General features: G+C 45.4%; 1 protein-coding gene across 1 annotated transcript; it reads left to right on the top strand.

The window, feature by feature from the left end:
- The first annotated feature begins 228 nt into the window (after window positions 1–228).
- LOC144140836 (iripin-1-like) lies at window positions 229–9,143 on the top strand. Its single transcript, XM_077672344.1, has 3 exons — window positions 229–422; window positions 4,084–4,982; window positions 8,759–9,143. The coding sequence occupies exons 2-3, from the start codon at window positions 4,096–4,098 to the stop codon at window positions 9,066–9,068; spliced, it is 1,197 nt and encodes a 398-aa protein (XP_077528470.1). The 5' UTR covers window positions 229–422; window positions 4,084–4,095; the 3' UTR covers window positions 9,069–9,143.
- The last annotated feature ends 9,363 nt before the right edge of the window (window positions 9,144–18,506 follow it).

An 18,506-nucleotide genomic window follows, 5' to 3' on the forward strand; every position in this document is an offset into this window, starting at 1 on the left:
CAGCTTATCAGACACGCAAGGCAAGGCTACGTAGTTCAGGACCTTGGCCATTTATCACTTTGGCGTATCGTGTGAAACCGCAGTTCGTCGCAGTCGGCGCTAGTGGGTCAGGAAAAGGCTGTTTTCTACGTCTTTAGTAACTTGACCAGGCACTGTTTTCGCAGAACGGGACTGGCCGTTCATTTGGCTGCTTCAGAGGGCTCTATTTTAGTTTTGGAGGGAGACCTCGACGAGATAAACAACCTCGATATAGCATGCTTGGCTCTGCAGAAAAGAAGCGACACCATTTGTAACAACTGAGTGCGCAGATCATCGAGAGGTTCAGTTGTAACACAACCTGCTAGAAGAGTGGTGCTAACGACGGTTCCAGAAAAATTGAGGTTCAGGAATTCGGCAGCTCTCATCAGAACACTCTAAAAAAGGTATGACATTCACTGTAGAACTATTGTCGCTAAAGATACCATGCGTCATTTAACACCTTTTGAGCCGTAGCACATGTTAAAAACAAGGGCTTTAATTTTGTGCCGAGTAAAAAAAAAGGATCCAACTTCGTTTAGCGAGGCAACGAAGGTGGGCAGCTAAGGTTTTTAGGTACCTATACTTGAAAAGCGTGGACACGCAGTGGTTAAGAAAGACTAGAAGGCTAACGATGAAATACGGAAAGAACAGTGGGGAATCCAAAACAGCCAAGGAAACCAAAAAAGAGGCAAGGCAGATTGAAACGATTAAATGGAGGGAAAAAATGGAAGCTAAAACGTCGTTAGAGATGTACAGGGCTGAGAAGATGAACATCAAAAAGGAAAATTTCTACAATTCCCAGGGCAGTGCTTTGCTTTCTGAGGCTAGAGCAGGTTGCCTGCGAACTAAGAGTTTTGTGGGGAAGTATTCACAAAATGATGGGGTATGCGTGGTCTGCGGAAAAGAAACAGAAACTATGCGCCACATCGTGTTAGAATGTGAGGGTATCCATCCAAATCTACATGAAGTGAATATGGGGCTTTCAGAAGCCCTAGGATTTAAGGGTATCACAGAGGAAGTTACCTTCAAGGCTGTCGAGGGGACGAAAAGAAGATTAGAATGCTGGTGGACGAAAAGCAGAGAGGGGAATATTGCCTAGGACTGTTACCACATGTAACAGAAAAAAAAAAGTATTTTGTGCCTAATAAGCTTTTTGTGCCTGCCCTAAGCAGCGCTAGTCTTGAACCAAAAGTGTAAAACATATGTATATTAGTCCTTTTTGGTCAGATGACATGTCATAACCCCGATACAAAGGAGATACCAATAAAAATCATCATAATCATCATCATCATCGAGCCAGCTAAACAAATTCAATAAAAAATGTTTTCTAAAATGTTGTTTTCTTAGAATTGTTCAAAGTTTGTATCTTTTTCTAGGTGGGCTAAACCAAGTAAAGCGCCAGAATGAAATGGAAAGATATAAATATGTACGGCATCGTGCACAGAGCAGCCATCTATACGTATTCGCCTGACTGGTGGTAATATTGCAAGAGTAGAATTGTCTGTAACAGCAGTGTTCACTGTGGCATTTGAAAGTTTTATGGGCAACAAAAAGCTGCATATTGGTCAGACTTGATTCACTATATCCGAACCGGGTATTGTTTCAGAGGTCATGGGTCTTTACCGAAACTTACAGAGAATAAACATAACATAGAAGTAGATATTTCATGTTAATTTACACCCTTTTATCATTAAATAAGCGACTTTATCAGCGATGCCTGTATCATAGTCATGAATGCCGGAGATATTTACGAAGAATTACACCTGTTTGTTGACATGAAGATACATAAGATAATGGTAAAGAAAAATGTACGCAGACGTCGTGTGTTTATTGTTTACTGTGGACAAACAGCACGCGAGTTCAGCAGGCAGGTGTTTACCTCAAAGCGAGAAAAGACTGCAAAAGAACGTCTACCTGTGCCTTTTTAAACACCTAAGCATTACAATTTTCATAACAAAACAAGCGGCATCTGGCGTCGGTGTGACCAAGCGATAGGTTCAAAGTATGGACGCGAGAGGGGGAATGATAATTTAGTGTAAAGAAACAAGCTAGGGCAGTTTCTCTTTTAGTTTCAACCGTGGGCCTAAAGAAAGCGACTTTGCAAGCAACCCTTAAATCGCGGCTGACGTGCGGGTTTAGCAAGCTTAAGGTGGACTTAGCGATCACAAAGACCTAGGGTGTCCTAACAAAATCGGTAGGCCTTGAGACAAAACACCTTGGGAAACAATCACTGAACTCTATTTGCGAACACGACAATCTGGGGCCCTATTCCTTGAAAAAGGGACGTCGTTTTGAAACGACGTGGTAGCTCCAGGAAAATCCAGGTGTTCTTGTTCAGGGACGCCGCTTTGAGTGCAGAAGAGGAACTAGATAAGCCAAGAAAACCACTGTAGCAAGAGGCGCAAAGCGACGCCGAAGAACACATGGATTTGCACGGAGGTATCGCGTCGTTTCAAAACAAAGTCCCTTTTTTAGAGAATTGGGCCCCTGGGAACGACGTTTACAAATAGCCTGACAATTCCCAATCCGATGTTCGGATTTTAGGGGCGAAGCTCTACTTGCTCGGGCCCTGTACCGGCCGTGCACAGCACATTGTACACAGCACATTGGTGATGATTGTGGCAGGATCCCCCTAGGGATTGACCAACCAAAAATTGGCCGAAGATATCATAACGTTCAACGCGTTCCTTGCTACCCAGCAAGGAGGATAGGAAGAAGAGGTTGTCGTTCGTCGCCTTCAAGCTCAAGGCTCCTGCTCGGGCCCAGTCCCGTCCCTCGTTGCTGCCATACATGGCGGCATGATGATGATTGTGCCCGGATCCCCCTAGTGATTTTCCAACCAAAGATTGACCGAAGAGGTCAAAACGTTCAACGCGTTCGTTGCTACTCAACAAGGAGGAGAGGAAGAAGAAAATGTTTCGTTCGTCGCCTGCGAGCTGAAGACAGGTACCAGGGGTACGCGATACAAGACGCTCGGCGCAAGGCGACGGCCAAGGTGGCTAAAATGTCACACACCGAATTCGCCAACTTACCCATGGAGATTTTCATCGTCCCAAACAAGCCCTACATAATCACCACAAACATCGACGTTGTCGACGGGCTTGTCAACGGAACAGTGGAAAGCTTTACGTGGCGAGTCTTCATATGATGTGTGGGCGAATGTTTCACAGTTTTAACCATAAGCATTTTAGCTTCACCCCTGTCATCATCATTCACTTCGTGGAGATGGCGGGATATTTTTTATTTGACATCACAAGAATAGCGGTCTATCTAAAAACCGTTGAACCCACACGAGCACGCACGAAAGCACGCTCGCACACACACACACACACGCACACACGCGCACGCACATACGCACACACGCACGCACACACACACACGCACACACACGCACACACACGCACGCACAAAAACACCATTGTGTGGGTGTAGCCAAGATAAATTAGCATTAAAACTGCAACAAACTAAGAAAGTTATTAGAAGCTGCCTTGGTTTGTGTGGTGGGTATTAGAAAGGCATTGTCAACAATTGATTTATCACGCTTCTTGAATTAATTTGATATTTCCTCAGCGTGAAGAAATATTATTTAGCAGCAAACGCCGCGAAAATTTTTATGCAGTTAAAACAAATTTTTTGCCCTCAAAGTATGCTTTTTCGAATGCTTTAAAAAAATCAGAAGGCGTTAGGCCGCAAGTCAGAATTCTTCCGGTGGTGACTTGTGCTTACATGGGGAAACGGAAAACGATCCCCAGACTCGACTTGCGCCTTTCTGTTGGCACTAGATACGTAAAGAACAAATCGCCCAATTTCAACGTTTACGCGTCAAGCTCACTCTATATAACAGAAGAGTGGTAATTAAATACACAGCCTTCCTGGAATATGAATTATTACTTCACCCCTACAGATGCATGTGTCTTAGCTAAGGAATGGGGTGAATGCATCAAAATCATTTGCCTCGACCAACTTTTGTTTGTATTGGTTTTCACTGCCAGTTGTCGCATAACTAAACGTCATTTTTAGTCTAGAACGAAAGTACCAAACTGTAAATTCCATTTTGCTGCGCAGTGCCACACCATCATGCAGCGCATCTCAGTGTTGACCACCATCCTGGCAATTGGACTCATCCAGACGTCCTCGGGCCTGTCAGAGAATGAGCAAAAACTGGTATCAGCGAACAATAACTTCGCCCTCCGCCTTCTCAAGATTCTGCCAAGCTACGGAAATAAGAACGTCTTCTTTTCCCCGTACAGTCTTTCCACCGCTCTGGGAATGGCCTATGCCGGCGCCCGCGGAACGACGCAGAATGAGATGTCTCAGGCACTTGGCTACACACAAGCCGGGCTCGATGATGATGATGTGCTGGAGGCGTTCGCCCACCAAAACAATCGGCTCCAATCCGAATCCGCCAGGGTGGGCATTGACGTAGCGAACAGCGCAGCTTTTCAAGAGGGTTTTCCAATTCTGGAATCGTACTACGCTGCATTGACCCACATCTTTAACGCTCACCTCCTTAAACTTGACTTCGTCCACAAGAGACAGGAGGCGGTTGAAGACATAAACGCGTGGGTGAAGCGAGGAACGCATGACAAGATTGAGACGTTGTTTGAATACCCCATCCGTACCGACACTAAGCTACTCCTTTTGAACGCCATTGTATTTAAGGGCCTTTGGGCAAGTCGGTTTGACCGGGCGCTTACCGAAAAAGGACCCTTCTATAACCGCGGTCAGGACCGCACAGAGGTGGATGTGATGTTCCAGCGACTGAAGACAAACAATACATTCGACGCGACTCTGCAGGCAACTGTAGTGGAGATGCTGTACCGGGGAGATGACTACAGCATGGTCATCGTTTTACCTTCAGAAAGAACTGGCGTGCAATCTCTTAAGCAAAATCTTACCATCGCCAAGCTCGACGCGGTCTTGGCTTCGTTGGCGAACACAAACGTCGCGTTGCACCTTCCAAAGTGAGTAGCTGTTGCAAAGCCACCGTCATTTATAACCGAATTGTGCTTTTAAATTTCTCGGCCTATTTTGTTGGCCGCTAACGGGTTCACGGACTTTATAAAAATAACGCCGCCAGGCTGGTGCAGGCTTTTGTAAAGTTAACTACATAGAACAACTTCCGACGGGCGACTAATAAGAAAATACGACTTCGATACGCTTTGGCAGATAACGCTATCGTTCCTTAAAAAAAAAAAAACGTGTGAAAGTCTCACCCCTCATAGTTCGTTCTCAAACGCAGCAGAGATCAATATGGCAACACCTCAAGAACAAATGTAGTTCTTTTACTTTTGCCATGCGAACTTTGTGCGATCTCAGAAGCACACTTTCGACGATTCTGTTTGAAAACGACAATTTCCTCAATTCGTAGCACTGCAAAACATTTTTATCCGGCTTGTCTAAACTTTCTTTTTGTAGTTATTTACATTTGTGGAGGTAGTTGTTAGCCGAAGTTGCATTAAAAACACCATGCAATCACTCAGTGTTTTCACGTGCAATCTTTACTACCATATGGGTTCTTTAAGAGTATCGAAGTAATAGCAGGGTATCCGTCTTAGTCACTTTATGTGTGGAAGATGCTGTGAGACGGGGATATTTTCTGTCATAGTGCCAATTATTTAAAATAAAAAGCACAAACGAAGTGCTAGGCAATAGATTTTCGTCATGGCACGGGCAGTTTTTTACGTTTCTTTTCTTCCGCTCAGTGTTGCTGAATAAAACAATTTAAACAGCGTGAGAGGAGGCAGCAGTGTTATTACGTTTTCATAGAATTCGTGATAAAGCTCGCGTATTTTCTTTCACCCACGGAATCAAAAGTGTTCGATATCATTTTTATGTACCATACAGAAGAAGAACGGGTTATTAGTTTTAAGTCCCAATTATGTTCCCCTTTCAATAATATGCATTGATGCTTAACCCGGGTCAAGTTAGTAAACAAATTGACAAATATGCAGATTTTAGTGAGTTAGAAATACCAGCTGCATTATTATACACGCAATAGAGTAAAAATGGTGTCGCTATGCTGACGGGTGTAACGTATACCTATGAATACATCATACCAGCGCGTAATTTGACCTCCACCTATTTGGCATGTTACGTGTTGCTTGAGACAAACCGTAAATACAATTTTAGGCAATAAAAAACGATGCATACATCTCGACAAATCAGTCCTATCTGATATATAATATCTTCGGATGAACCCTCTGAGCTTTTTTTGTTTTCTTGGGTACCAAATCTAAACATAAAAAAGCACGCGCCAACACGGATAATGGCAGAACAATTTTAGTAATAATTGCATTGCCAGTTGTTCTGTTTAGAAATTTTGCGGAAAATTGCCCCTATTACGTTTTAAGCCGCATTACGACTTATCTCCAAGAATTCCAAGTCACAAAGTCCGGCAATTTTGTCTAGAAGCCGATAGCAGGTCTAACCCGTTTTTACTTTTTTTTGCAGGTTATGAACAGTTAGCTTGCCGCATGAACGTCGTGCGTGTGGTTTGGAAGAACAAAAATTCTTCTGGTAAATTTGGGTATTTAGAGTTTGTAGTGGTACATTTTTTTTTAGAAAATGGACATGAATGCATAACGGGCCTAGCATACAAAAATTTGTTCAGTTACGTTATTTATCCCTGTAAAGATTTACTCCTCACAAGTTAGTTTTTCAGAGACCACGCGAAACGTTTCCACGTTCCCATTAGTTACCAATGCCGAAAATAAAAGTTTCCTATCCAGCGCGCCAACACTATAATAAGAGATTTCTAAAAAAATATTTCAACTTAACTGCGCCCTTGGGGCTTTATTTTAAAAGGAAAGTGATTGTGCCTTCTTATGCCATGGTAACATTTGGTTTTAAATGTTCACGTTCGTGCGTCCGGCTGTTTTTCAGGGAGTTAATATCACTCGTTAGGTCACTTCTCTGCCTTGGTGATGGAATTGGTTTGTGATTTCGGGTAATTTGTTCTGGTAAAATTGTACGCCAAAAGTTTATTTGTTATAGGTTTGGTAAGTACGTGCACTGAAGAATCCGTAATACTTGCCAAAACTCCATCTGTACCCTGAATGGTTCGGTTCATGCGAAACACAAACAAATTTGCGGGCGTGTAAATTATTCTATCAGCAGCACTTCCGGCTGAGGGGTTAAAGGTCAGTAAGTGGGTCTGTAAATCGGGAGCGTGTTCTTTTACACATTATATTTGTTATTTAAAGCACCGACAGTTTTTCCATTCAGCTTGGTGAAACTGGCCGAATTTGTGGAATGTGAAGCAATTATTTTATTTCTCTGCGCAGCTTGCGAAGTCTTCATGTATACATTAGGTTTAGCACCTGCGCATACCAGACAGTGCCACACGGACCAAGAAGTGTTGGTTAATGTCAAAGCTTGCCAGATAATACTATTTACAACATTTACGGGTGTTATCACTGCCTGCTGGTAAGGTATGGCTATAAATCTGTTACCAAAGCTGCCCGATGCTCATACCTCTTAATGCGAATTTAATTCGCGTTGCATTTGGATTTCGCGAGCCCGAACCAACATGGCTCATGTAAGAACCATTTCAGCAATATTTCTATAGCCAGTTCTGTTTAGAACTTACGCGAAACTATGTGAACACAAATACAGAGAAACAAAATTGGCTCACCAGTAATTACCTCCTTCGCTTCAGATAAACGTCTGCACTCTACATTTTTCAAACATAACGGTGAACGATTACCTATAATATTGTCACGAAGCCAAGGACGACGCAGTTGTCTTGAACGAGAAACAAGTTTATTGGAGGGAACTTGTGCTCCGCTAACAACTCAAAAGAATACAGAGGCGGCGAAGCAGCGGTCAACAAAGTGACTTGCGTCAGCGAGCGTCGCAGAATCGAATAGCCCGGCGTCTGCTCTGCAGGCTTTTTATCTTTCGGCGCGCGTGGTTCTCGAACCGTCGATTCGCATCGAGAACAGTGTAGATCCAAGAAGATTATTCCGGGCGGTTCACGTTAGATCGGAATGCTCTCCCTATCAGAACAGATAACACATGCAGCACAGAAAGAAAGAATGGAACACGCCCTTCCGTTGGCACAGAGATAACACAGCCCGGCGCAGCCGGGTGGTGAAAGCAAAACACAAATAAACAAACCCAATGCATGGTTCGCTGCAATATTATACTAAACTAATTCTACACAAAATAAGTACCAACGTTCTGTCTCCGACAAATCAAAACATCAAAAGAGGCAAACCGGGGAAATCCTAGATAGATGACAGATATTTGTAAGATGATGTACAACGTCAAAACCACCGGGTTTGAAAAACACTTTCTCTGCAAAACATATTTCTACGAAAATAACGTCGTAAAACACAGCGAGCTTTAATAGCAGTGTTTCTCACGCTGAGGGCAGCAAGACACGTTCAGGATGCCGCTTCCCTATACAACAAACTATTGACTGTGTGGCTGCAGTTCTTTATAGGAGAATTCTCGTTTACTGGTTTCAACAAGAGCAACAAGTTGACTGACAGTTTAGCCCCTTTACCTGTTTTTCCTGTGGGTACGTCTATAAAAATATCTGTCCAGCAACTAACATTCGAACAGTACCATTTCGCTTTGCTCAAATAAAATAAAATTTTTGCCGGTACATCGGCAATGCTTGAGAGAAAAACAGCAATTAAGAAGACTAATGAAATGATAAAATAAACGAATACAAGAGTGAGACATGCACATAGGTCTTCGTACAGAGAATAAAATATTAATTTTCTCGTAGGTTTGAACTGGACAAGATAAACTACCCGAAGAACCACTTGAGGAGCCTTGGTCTGCGGAAGATGTTTGCCGGCGCCGATCTATCAGGTGTGACGGGAGGCACTGAGCTAGTCGTGTCTGACGTAGTTCAGCGGGCTGTCCTTAAAGTTGACGAAGAGGGAACAGAAGCGGCAGCCGTTTCTGGGGTTACAGAGGTCAATCGCATGGGTCTAGAACCAGTACACATAAAGATTGACCACCCGTTCCTGTTCTTCATTCGAAACCGCGTTTCGGGTGAAATTTTCTTCGCTGGGCAGGTCAACAACCTTTGAGTGGAATAAACGAAAATACGATGTGAAGAATTTTTTGGATGAGAAGAGTTATCAATAAACATGTTTTTTTCCTTTGCGGTGCAAATTTTTTTGAACGGTTGTGCCTTTTTTAATAAGTTTGGAGAAGCTCCAAAAACCATTGTAGAACACTAAAACAACCCCTTAGGGTGCTGTCAATGTAAAACAATTACTATATAGTTGGAACGGATGCGTTGACGTTTCCTGCGCTCCCTTATTTTACAGCTGCTGTCGATGCAGTCCACGCAAGATACGCAGCACTAATATTATTTGGAAACCCAGTCCCACGCGGAAGTAAGCGCTTTCATTTTCCGCCCGGCAATGACGTGGTCCTTGCGGTAGCGAGTTTCTAGTGGTACGCAAGTGTCCTGTCGTCAACATCCGCTTCTTCTTTTTGCGATGTTCTGTTGGCCAATCACTCAAGTTACCCCTGCATTCTCTCGATTCTGTAGACTGAGTAAATGTCGGAGGCCCACATTTCAGTGTGCTCGACTTATCTTTGTTCTGTGTGTCCAAGGTCACAACCCCTTCGCTAGGGTCACCTATGCTTAGCCACAAGAATCGTCCTCTGGCGGTACAGGAATGCCGTGCGGATATCGCAGTCTAAAAGACCCTGATTTCATTTCCCGCGAGCACAAATTTTCTTATTTTGTTTTACGAAAATCAAATAGTAATGTACACTTAGTTAGAGAAGTAATTTACGTGATTTTCATGTTTGAGAAGTCGGCCATTTCAAGTACCATGCAAAGTTAATTTGGTGTGTAATTCAGGCCCGAATTCTCGCCCTACTTAGCTGAGGGCTTCAGTTTAAACGATATGGCAAATACTCAAGCGTCCGAGGAAGTTCAACATGAAAGGTAAATACTCCAGACTTTTCCACGATTTATATTCACGGTGAAACCGGGAGCTCCCAAATTTCTCACATTCGTGTACATTCCAGCGAAACACACGCGTGTTTCCCAGAGCGAGTTAAAAGTGCAGCTGTGGATAACGGTGCCAAGGCAGCTCTACGGCCCGCCCTATCGTGGAGCGCGCTGTAGCGCCGAATCACAAGTGATCAAAAAATAGTGACGCAGCACGCCGGCTGCCCACAGATGAAGACAAGGAGTGCGCTAGCTGCGAAAGTGGTATGGTTGGCGACTAGGGTATCAAACTTGTGAAAGAAGCGTAGGCAGTGGGGAATGTATAGCCATACGGCATCCTTCATTCATTTCCACATGTGGTAAACACTTTAAGCACAAACCAATGTAAATCCGGCACTGGAACTTGTTGGTCTATGTACCCGAAACTGATCTGCTGAGTACCAGCAATATACAGCTTGACGCTAAAAACGACTCAATAAAAACAAGCGCGCCAATTCACACTACAATTGTAGATGGAAAGAAAAGCTGTAAACGACAACCACAATTGCCCATGCGACGTGACTTGAATTCACACACCTCGCTCTACAAAGAGTGCAACCAACGATTCTGCCAAGGATTTAGCTAGGGAATCCAAGGATTCAGCAGCATAGGCCACGGCCGGGCTAGAGCGGCGGATGCCGCCGCTCTATCCGGGCCGTGCGTCGTTAGGAAGAAAACATAAAGGAGCGTATTTTGAAGTGTAAAGAGGAGTGCGGAACGCGCGGCTTCTGCATGACCTCTCTAACTATCTCACCCTCACTCTTTTTTCCATGTGGCATTAAAAAAGCGCCCTCCGCCTCCCCAGATGCTGAATCAAAACCGGTGTCTGTCTCCCCGTCTCCACGTCTGGGCGTAGCTCAGTCATTCTACTTCCCGTCGGTCTAGCGTTGAGGACGTCTGAATCGTGAGCTCCGGCGGAGCGGCAATGGCGGCTCAGCAGAGCCGCAGACACACGCCTAACAGAAGCGACAGCGAGGATTATCAGGTTATATTGCTACAACTGCTCACCATCCGTATTGTCGCGAATACGTTATTATGGCACGGTGATGTGAACACAAGACCTTTCAAGGTCGTAAACTTCAAAGACGTGCTTGCACGGACTGGTTTGCGCTCCGAGGTTGTCGCCTTGGTAGTCTACAAATAAGTCACGTGTGGGCGATAACAGTCAACAGCGCCGAAGCAACGAAGAGGATGTTGGCAGTCACCAAGCTACAGGTGAAGGGCCGCCGGCGCGTCAGCATTGACCCGTAAGACCAACAGGTACGGCTGAAGCTACATTGGCTGCTACACGGCGTCACCGACGAAGACATTCGTGCCGCCTTCGGGCCGTACCGCAAAGTGGCCGAAGTGAACCGCGGAACGCTGGCTAGGCCAAGGCGTTACAGACAAGGGGTCAATGACGAGGACGGTGCTGCTCAAGCTGAAAACGGTCATCAAGCTGGACGACCTGCCACATCAGATAAAAGTCACGGGAGAGCTCGCCCTAGTGGTGGTGCCGGGCAGGCCTATGCAGTGTCTTCGCTGCAACGGACAGGTCATGTGCGCCGGGAGCCGCGTTGTATCCAGTGCAGACGATTTGGACACCTCGCCGCGCAGTGCGTGCCCTTGTACGCCTTGATGACCGGGCCTGCTAACCCCGAGTTACCTCTCGAGCACTTGATGGACGTCGTCGAAGCAGATGAAGGAGCGGGTGGCAGCGACACTCCGCGAAATACTGCGACGACACCGAGGCAAGCCGCTGCCAAGGAGGAAGAAGGAGACGCTGAGGGCTGAACAATGAGGCGGAGGGCGCAGATAAGAGCGGATAAATGCGGTCGAACGTCGGGGCCTACGGGAAACGTTGGTGGAAGGGGAGAAAACTTGGACGAGGGCACGGCTGTGGATGGTGCTGGTTCAGCCAAGCGTCCCCACATTGAAGAGGGAGAAGAGAAAGACGATGCACTAGACGGGTACATCAGAGAGCCACAAGTAAAAGCGACACAAGGGCGACGGCTATCGTTGAGGCCCAGGCCCACAATCCCACCTGACAGGAACCCTGCGGAAACATCCCCGGACAACGCAGATTGGTTGACAGCGCAGCAGCGGGAGGTAACGCGTATCCCGGCCCGAGACGCGAAAGGTAGGCGCCATGCTCTCGGCCTTAATTTACCTTAAATGGCACAGCACCCTTTACTGAACATTTCTAAGCGTACGGTCAGTGGATTGGGGTGCAAAGGAAGCAAAGTCAAGTGATCTGATGGTTGACTGAGCATGACTTTGGTGTGTTGGATACTCAGGAAACCAAAGTTCAGCAGTAGGCAGAGACCGAGAGAATGGTGCCACCTTTCACGGCCAGATACTATGCGCGTTAGTCATGCAGTCAGTACCTCGGCAGGAAGTGTGCTTTTGGTGCAAAAGCTGCCGGCTTTAGTGCTTCAATCTGTTATGCCTTGTTCCTCTGGAAGATTTGTGGTGCGCGACCTGTCGTTTTGTGTTTATTAGTGTCGTATTATGTGTATGTATGCGGCTAATTTACTCGATGAGCGGGTAAAGTTTTTTGGCGAATGTAGGACTTGCGCTCCGAGGTTGTCGCTCCGAGATTACCTTCCTATCTAATGATAGGAAGGTAATCTCATTAGGGGACTTTAACTGTGTATTAATCGCACGTGATAAGGCCAGTAGCTGGCCTTTAAGGGATGCGAGCATTGAGTTGTTACGTCAGCACAGAGTTGAATTCGGGATGGAGGATATTGGTGAGTATATGATGGGAACCAGACTAGAACAGTACACCCGTTTCCGGGGTAAAAGCCACGACCGTCTACACCGGATATACAAATCTTAAAACTGGTTCCGAGGTTTCCAAACTAACGTTTCCTGCCGATATCCTTTTCTGACCATTGTACGGTTTCGTGTGGGATTAGGTGCACAAAATGGAGTAAAGTTTCGCATTGGACCTGTGAAAGTTAAATTCAAAGCTTTTAAAACACGAATACGCCCCTGGCCTAGTTATGGACAAACATAGCAAAATTGACCAGGACAGCCAAAACACGGTAGCGGAAATGTGGGAACAAACAAAACAAGCAGTCAAAACTAAATCTGTCGAAAGGGCCAGCTGCATATGGTATGCACAAAATGTGAAGGAACCATTGCTCGGAGCTTCGCTGCAAACGTTAACAGCACACGAAAGCAAAACGCCTGGTGTTTACAGGGACGACATGAGACAAAGAAAACAAAAATTAGAAGTAATAGGTGAGTGTCACGCTTCTTACTCGGCACAAAAATGAGGCTCGGGTTGAGGCATTCTATGTCCACACAATATATTTACAAAACAAAACACCAAACGAACGGGTTCATATTGAATGAACACACATATCACACTAAACAAAAAAAAATAGGTACGACCACACACTCTAAAAATCTAATCAAAAAGTCACCATATTACACGAACTGTCTATGCCGAAGTCAAACAAGTCCTACCCTGTAACAGGTGGAAGCCGCTGTGATGCCGATGACGTGGCCTGGTGGGTCGGCTGGCCTACGCGTTGACGCTCGTAGCAGAACGTCGCGATGGCCCGTGGTGGTCGCCATTGGTCTGGATGATCGTGGTGCGGTGCCACGGGTTCCTTGAGCAGCACAGCTCAGCAGGAGGCCAGCAGTGCGAAGCCGCTGATAACCGGTTGTTCCAAGCTTCCCGCTGCTAAACGGTGCGATGCCGTTGGTGCGTTGTGGGGCACGGCCCGACAGGTCGCCGGCGGTGCGACGCCGCCGGTGCGCTTTCACGAAAGGGTGCTTTCAGGGCTCAGGGTGATCAACGCCGGTCCGCCAGCATAACCACCTAGAAGCCCCTATGCTCGACCCCAACTGGCCACCATTCCTCCCAAGGTTGTGGTGGTGGTGGCCCGAAATGTGCCGCATACCCCCTTAGGGGAATTGGCCAAGAAGAGCTATGTTACAATCAATTATGCGAGCCAAAATAATGGAGCAGAATAACGAATTTGTCTAGGTTAATGGGTGAGAGAGAAAAAAACACCAAAAAAAAAGAAAACAACAGAGGGAAGAGTCGGAAAACTATAGTAAAAGTCAGCCTAATCGGAGTATTTTTAACACTGCAGACGAGCTGTCTCCGAAATGAAGGAGTGGATGGCGTTGCACACCTCCTTATGGCATCGACCCAGCCTAGTCCCCCCAAACGACAAAAGCACCGATACAGTCAAAGGCAGTCCAGGAAGTAGCAGGGTAATCTCCAGCAGCCTTCTCCGAAGGTTAGAAAATCGGCGGCAAAAAAGAAAGAAATGCTCTTCGGATTCAATTTCTTGGCAAAAGTGGCACAAGGGGGAGGTTATCAAATCTGCCCTATATTAATACCCATTAAGCGGTGGCACACCACAACGAAAAGAAGTCAGCAATACTTCGCACAAGCGAGTTTGGCATAAACTTCTCTTCCAGCGGTACCTGAGGTGTTCCAGTTCAGGAGAAGTGTTCAGACCATGATCGAAGACATGTTGATTGAACAGGTATTGGCGATAACGTGCCAACAACACGCAAGAAAACGGGAGGATAACCTCGACGACCGGGAAAGCCAAAGCTGTTAAGACCTCGTTCCACACTCCCTACTCCAACTTCGTCGTCCACTTCTTCAGCTCGCATCGTACCCTGTGAGGCTCCCATTTGTGTGTTCATCTAACCTACTCCTCCTCCACCATCACCCTGTGTATATTCTTCATTGGTCCCTTAAAAATCCTTCTCGTCATCCCGTAAACTGATTCTTCTTTTTCTTCGTCTTTTCTTTAATCATCGTCTTCTCGAGCCAATCCCTCTTCGGGTATGGGGTCCTCTTACTTTAGTCACCGGGCCCCACACCTTACCACATGACAACGAGGAACGGTATCGCGGAGCGCTGATGCAAGCAAAAGAACAGGTGATAGCGGGTGAAAGGCCCACCAAGGGAGCTTTGGGGTGGAGAAGGCGTGCGCTAGCCGAAACCGCATAAGTGAGATTAACTGGAATGGTTTTACATCAGACGATACCAACCACATCGAGTGTGTGTTCTTCGAGTACTGTAAGTTGCTTTCCGGGAAGTTGATATGAAAAACTTCAAGAAAGAAATTCATTGCCAATAACACTAAGAGCAGTTCAAAAGGATATTCGCAATTTAAACCCGGGTAAGCCGCCAGCGCCGGATGGCTTAGATGCGGCATTCTATAAAGAATTTCAGAGCTACGGTGCTAACTGCCGTTTTCTAGGAAGTCTCTAATTTGAATGTCCGGCCACATTCTTATGGATCCGCTCACATGATATTGATCCCAAAAACATAGGATGGGAAAAAACTCAAGTTACTTCTAACAGGCCCATTTCACTCGTGAATGTAGATTATAAAATGTTTCTAAAAACTGCCGTCAGTAGGCTCAAGGAAGTTAACTATAAAATAATAGACTCTCATCAAAGCTGCGGTATACAAAGAAGATTCATGTGTACTAACATTCACAAGGCAAGGTAAGTGCTTGATTGTAGCGATGCCCCATAAGTAGGCGTCACTGCTCTTCAGCTTGATCTCCACAAGTCTTTTGATTGTGTGTCACACGAAGCGTGGTTTTGTATACTGGATTATTTCAACGAATGCTCTGGTATTAAAGAAAGGGTGGCTCTGGCGTACCGAAATTGCACTACGAGGTTAGTGGTGAATAGGGAGCCCCCATTGGCGTGCAACGCTCGGCGCGCCAGGTCTGCCCACTCAGCCCACCGCTGTTTTGTATTTACATTGAAGCTTTGTGTTGGCGTATCCTAAAAGATGTAGAGATTCGTGGTTCCGCCTCCTCGAGACTGAAGTGAAACTGCCAGCTTATGCGGAAGACATTACTGTGTTCAGTCAAAACAAGAAGAGTACTTATAGAGTAGTCCACGTCACGAAACAGTTCAGTACCACAACCGATAGGCTGGTGAATTGGGGAAAGTGTCTAGAGTTTTTGCATGGCGGATGGTAATTCACCCCATGTACTTTAGCCAATGTAGGCTGGACGACAACCACAGTTAAGTATCTGGGAGCGCCACTTCTGCTTTATAGAGACATTGGCAAGAAAGGACAGAAGACACTAGTTCGAAAGCGGACAAGTGGGAGGGGACTTATTTATCCACGTTTGGTAGGGCTACCTATGTAATTTGTGCCTAGTATGCAAACTCTCCTATCTTAGGCACGTGTTCAACTGCCCCCTTACGAACGTGCAAAAGTTGAATCGAGTGTTCGCTGTTCTTGTCTGGCCCTCGAACTGGGAGAGGTGTGGTGGTAACAGCCTTTTTAGGCGTGGTAAAGATGGAGGAGTGGGGCTAGCGCATTTATTTGTGGGGCAACTAGTAAATACATTCATTCCTTTTTTTAGAGAGAAGTAAGTTACCTTTTCTACGTTCAGTGCGCCAATAAGGGCTAGACAGGGTGTTCCCCCAGTATGCTATTACGACTGAGTACATGACGGGGGTATTTTGGGATATTTTAAGGAAGTTGTGGCCCGCGTAAAATTTTCAGCCATAATGTTTTCAGAAAAGTTTTTAAGTGCGGTTATGCGGAAAAAATTGTATCATTGACATTGTCGATGATGTGTTCCTTGTGTCCATTTACAGAGCCATGTACTGTGGAAGGCCCGTAACCGATGAGCTTAAGAGGGTAAAAACTACAGATTCAAACAGGGGTCAAGTCTTTTGTGTATAGGTTACATGCAGGAACATTATTAGTGTGAACGTTTATGGAAGAAAGGGGGTTATTTGTACCGTGGGGGACAGATTGTTTTAGCTGTAAATCACCCGAAATGATAGATCATGTATTTGTGCATTGTTGGGAGAGAGTATATTTTTTGGGTCTGTTACAGAGGACATTAAACAAAGAGTTTCCACTTGGTCCTCACGGTATACGTTTCCCGTGAAATAGACAATGAGGACGCAGTTCCCTACGATGTAGTCATGGTACTGGGTCTCCGTATTATATGGCGCTCACGTACAAGCAAGGCACAGTGATGAAGAGCTGCTCCGTGCCATACGACCTTTTCGTGCTGATCGGACTGTTTAGCTTATGGAAGTGTCGCATGCTTCACCGCAATGCGGAGGAACCTCGTGGAGCTAAGTCAAAATAATCTCCGAAGCAACCCGATTACGGTTGACATGCCAAAAAAAATTAGCGTCGTGTTTAACGGCCTAAACACCACCGGAATGCCTTGGATCCTCTGTTTGTAATAAGTTGCAAGAGTGAAGGAAGTATTATCGGCGTCAATTCCTTCATTTTCTCCTGAAACCGGAGGTGAGGTGTCGTCTTTTAGAGGACCATCCTTTTCATCTAAACGTGGTTTCTTCGAGCTCGCAAAATCGTCAGGCATGTCTTTCAAATACTTATTTGAAGAACGAAATGCAAACGCCTGTGGTGTTATGGCGTGATTAAATTGTTCCTTTACATAGTCTCTTCATTAGATTTACCAGTGGCACTCACGCGTTTTGAGTGCTGTCTCCCACCGTAAGGCTCATGCCAATGATCTTGGTTGACCACCGCCGTGGCGAAAGAAAATGCAGAGTTTGGAAGCCTCTCACCTAATGTCTCCTGGTTTTCGGTAGTGATACAGATCTCTTTATTTACAGTGAACGTAGAAAATTTACGGAGACGTAGAATTTTGTACGAAACTGGAAAATTAACACGGAGCAAAAGAATAGCTACGGCACCACCTTCATCTTCCACTTCAACCTCTAGTCATTTATTTATTTATTTATTTATTTAGTTGTTTATTTATTTATTTATTTATTTATTTATTTATTTATTTATTTATTTTCATTTATTTATTTATTTATTTATTTATTTATTTATTTATTTATTTATTTATTTATTTATTTCAGATCACCGAGCCTCATGTTTTCTTTCCTTCATATTGCGTAGCATACTAAGCGATATGGCTCAGCTATCCTCGCTTTTGCCATTAAATGCATTCTCTCTCTCTCTCTCTCTCTCTCTCTCTCTCTCTCTCTCTCTCTCTCTCTCTCTCTCTCTCTCTCTCTCTCTCTCTCTCTCTCTCTCTCAGCTTCTCTTCGTGCCCAGGTTCGATCCCTAGCGGTGCCAGTAGTTTTTATTTTGCATGTTTGGAGTTTCATGTGGCGCACGGCATGACGAAACTGTTGACTGGTAGAGGTAGAAAGCTTTGCTTCAAGGAAGAAGATGAACGTGTTAAGTAGTACACTAACGCCCCAGCGGACCTGTTTCAGTGCGTCGGTGTTGCTTCTACAGCAATGTGTACCTTGAGCGAGTATCTCAGCGGTGCCTGTCAACTTTTGTCGCCAACGAAGGTCCACCTCAAAAGCTACACCAAACACATAAAAGTCACATCAGTAACAACTACTACCACCCCAAGCCACCGCAGTCGTTACGGGCAGAAGATCGCATGGCATACATGTGACTCGCAGACGACAAAGACGCTGTGACCGCAGTAATTGATATATTCACTGCATGCCGTTACACATGGGATGCCATTCTTTGAACTACAATGAATTGGTGTCACATTCACACACGTAGCAG

Source organism: Haemaphysalis longicornis, unplaced genomic scaffold (assembly GCF_048455015.1).
Source record: "Haemaphysalis longicornis isolate Haplotype H1 unplaced genomic scaffold, Haemaphysalis longicornis Haplotype H1 scaffold_52, whole genome shotgun sequence".
NCBI classification, from domain to species: domain Eukaryota; kingdom Metazoa; phylum Arthropoda; class Arachnida; order Ixodida; family Ixodidae; genus Haemaphysalis; species Haemaphysalis longicornis.

What these genes read in the sequence shown, in the direction of transcription:
- LOC144140836 (XM_077672344.1), top strand. Translation starts at nt 4,096, where the DNA reads ATGCAGCGCATCTCAGTGTTGACCACCATCCTGGCAATTGGACTCATC. An exon ending in GTCGCGTTGCACCTTCCAAA is followed by an intron (nt 4,983 to 8,758) that starts GTGAGTAGCTGT and finishes ATTTTCTCGTAG; the next exon opens with GTTTGAACTGGACAAGATAA.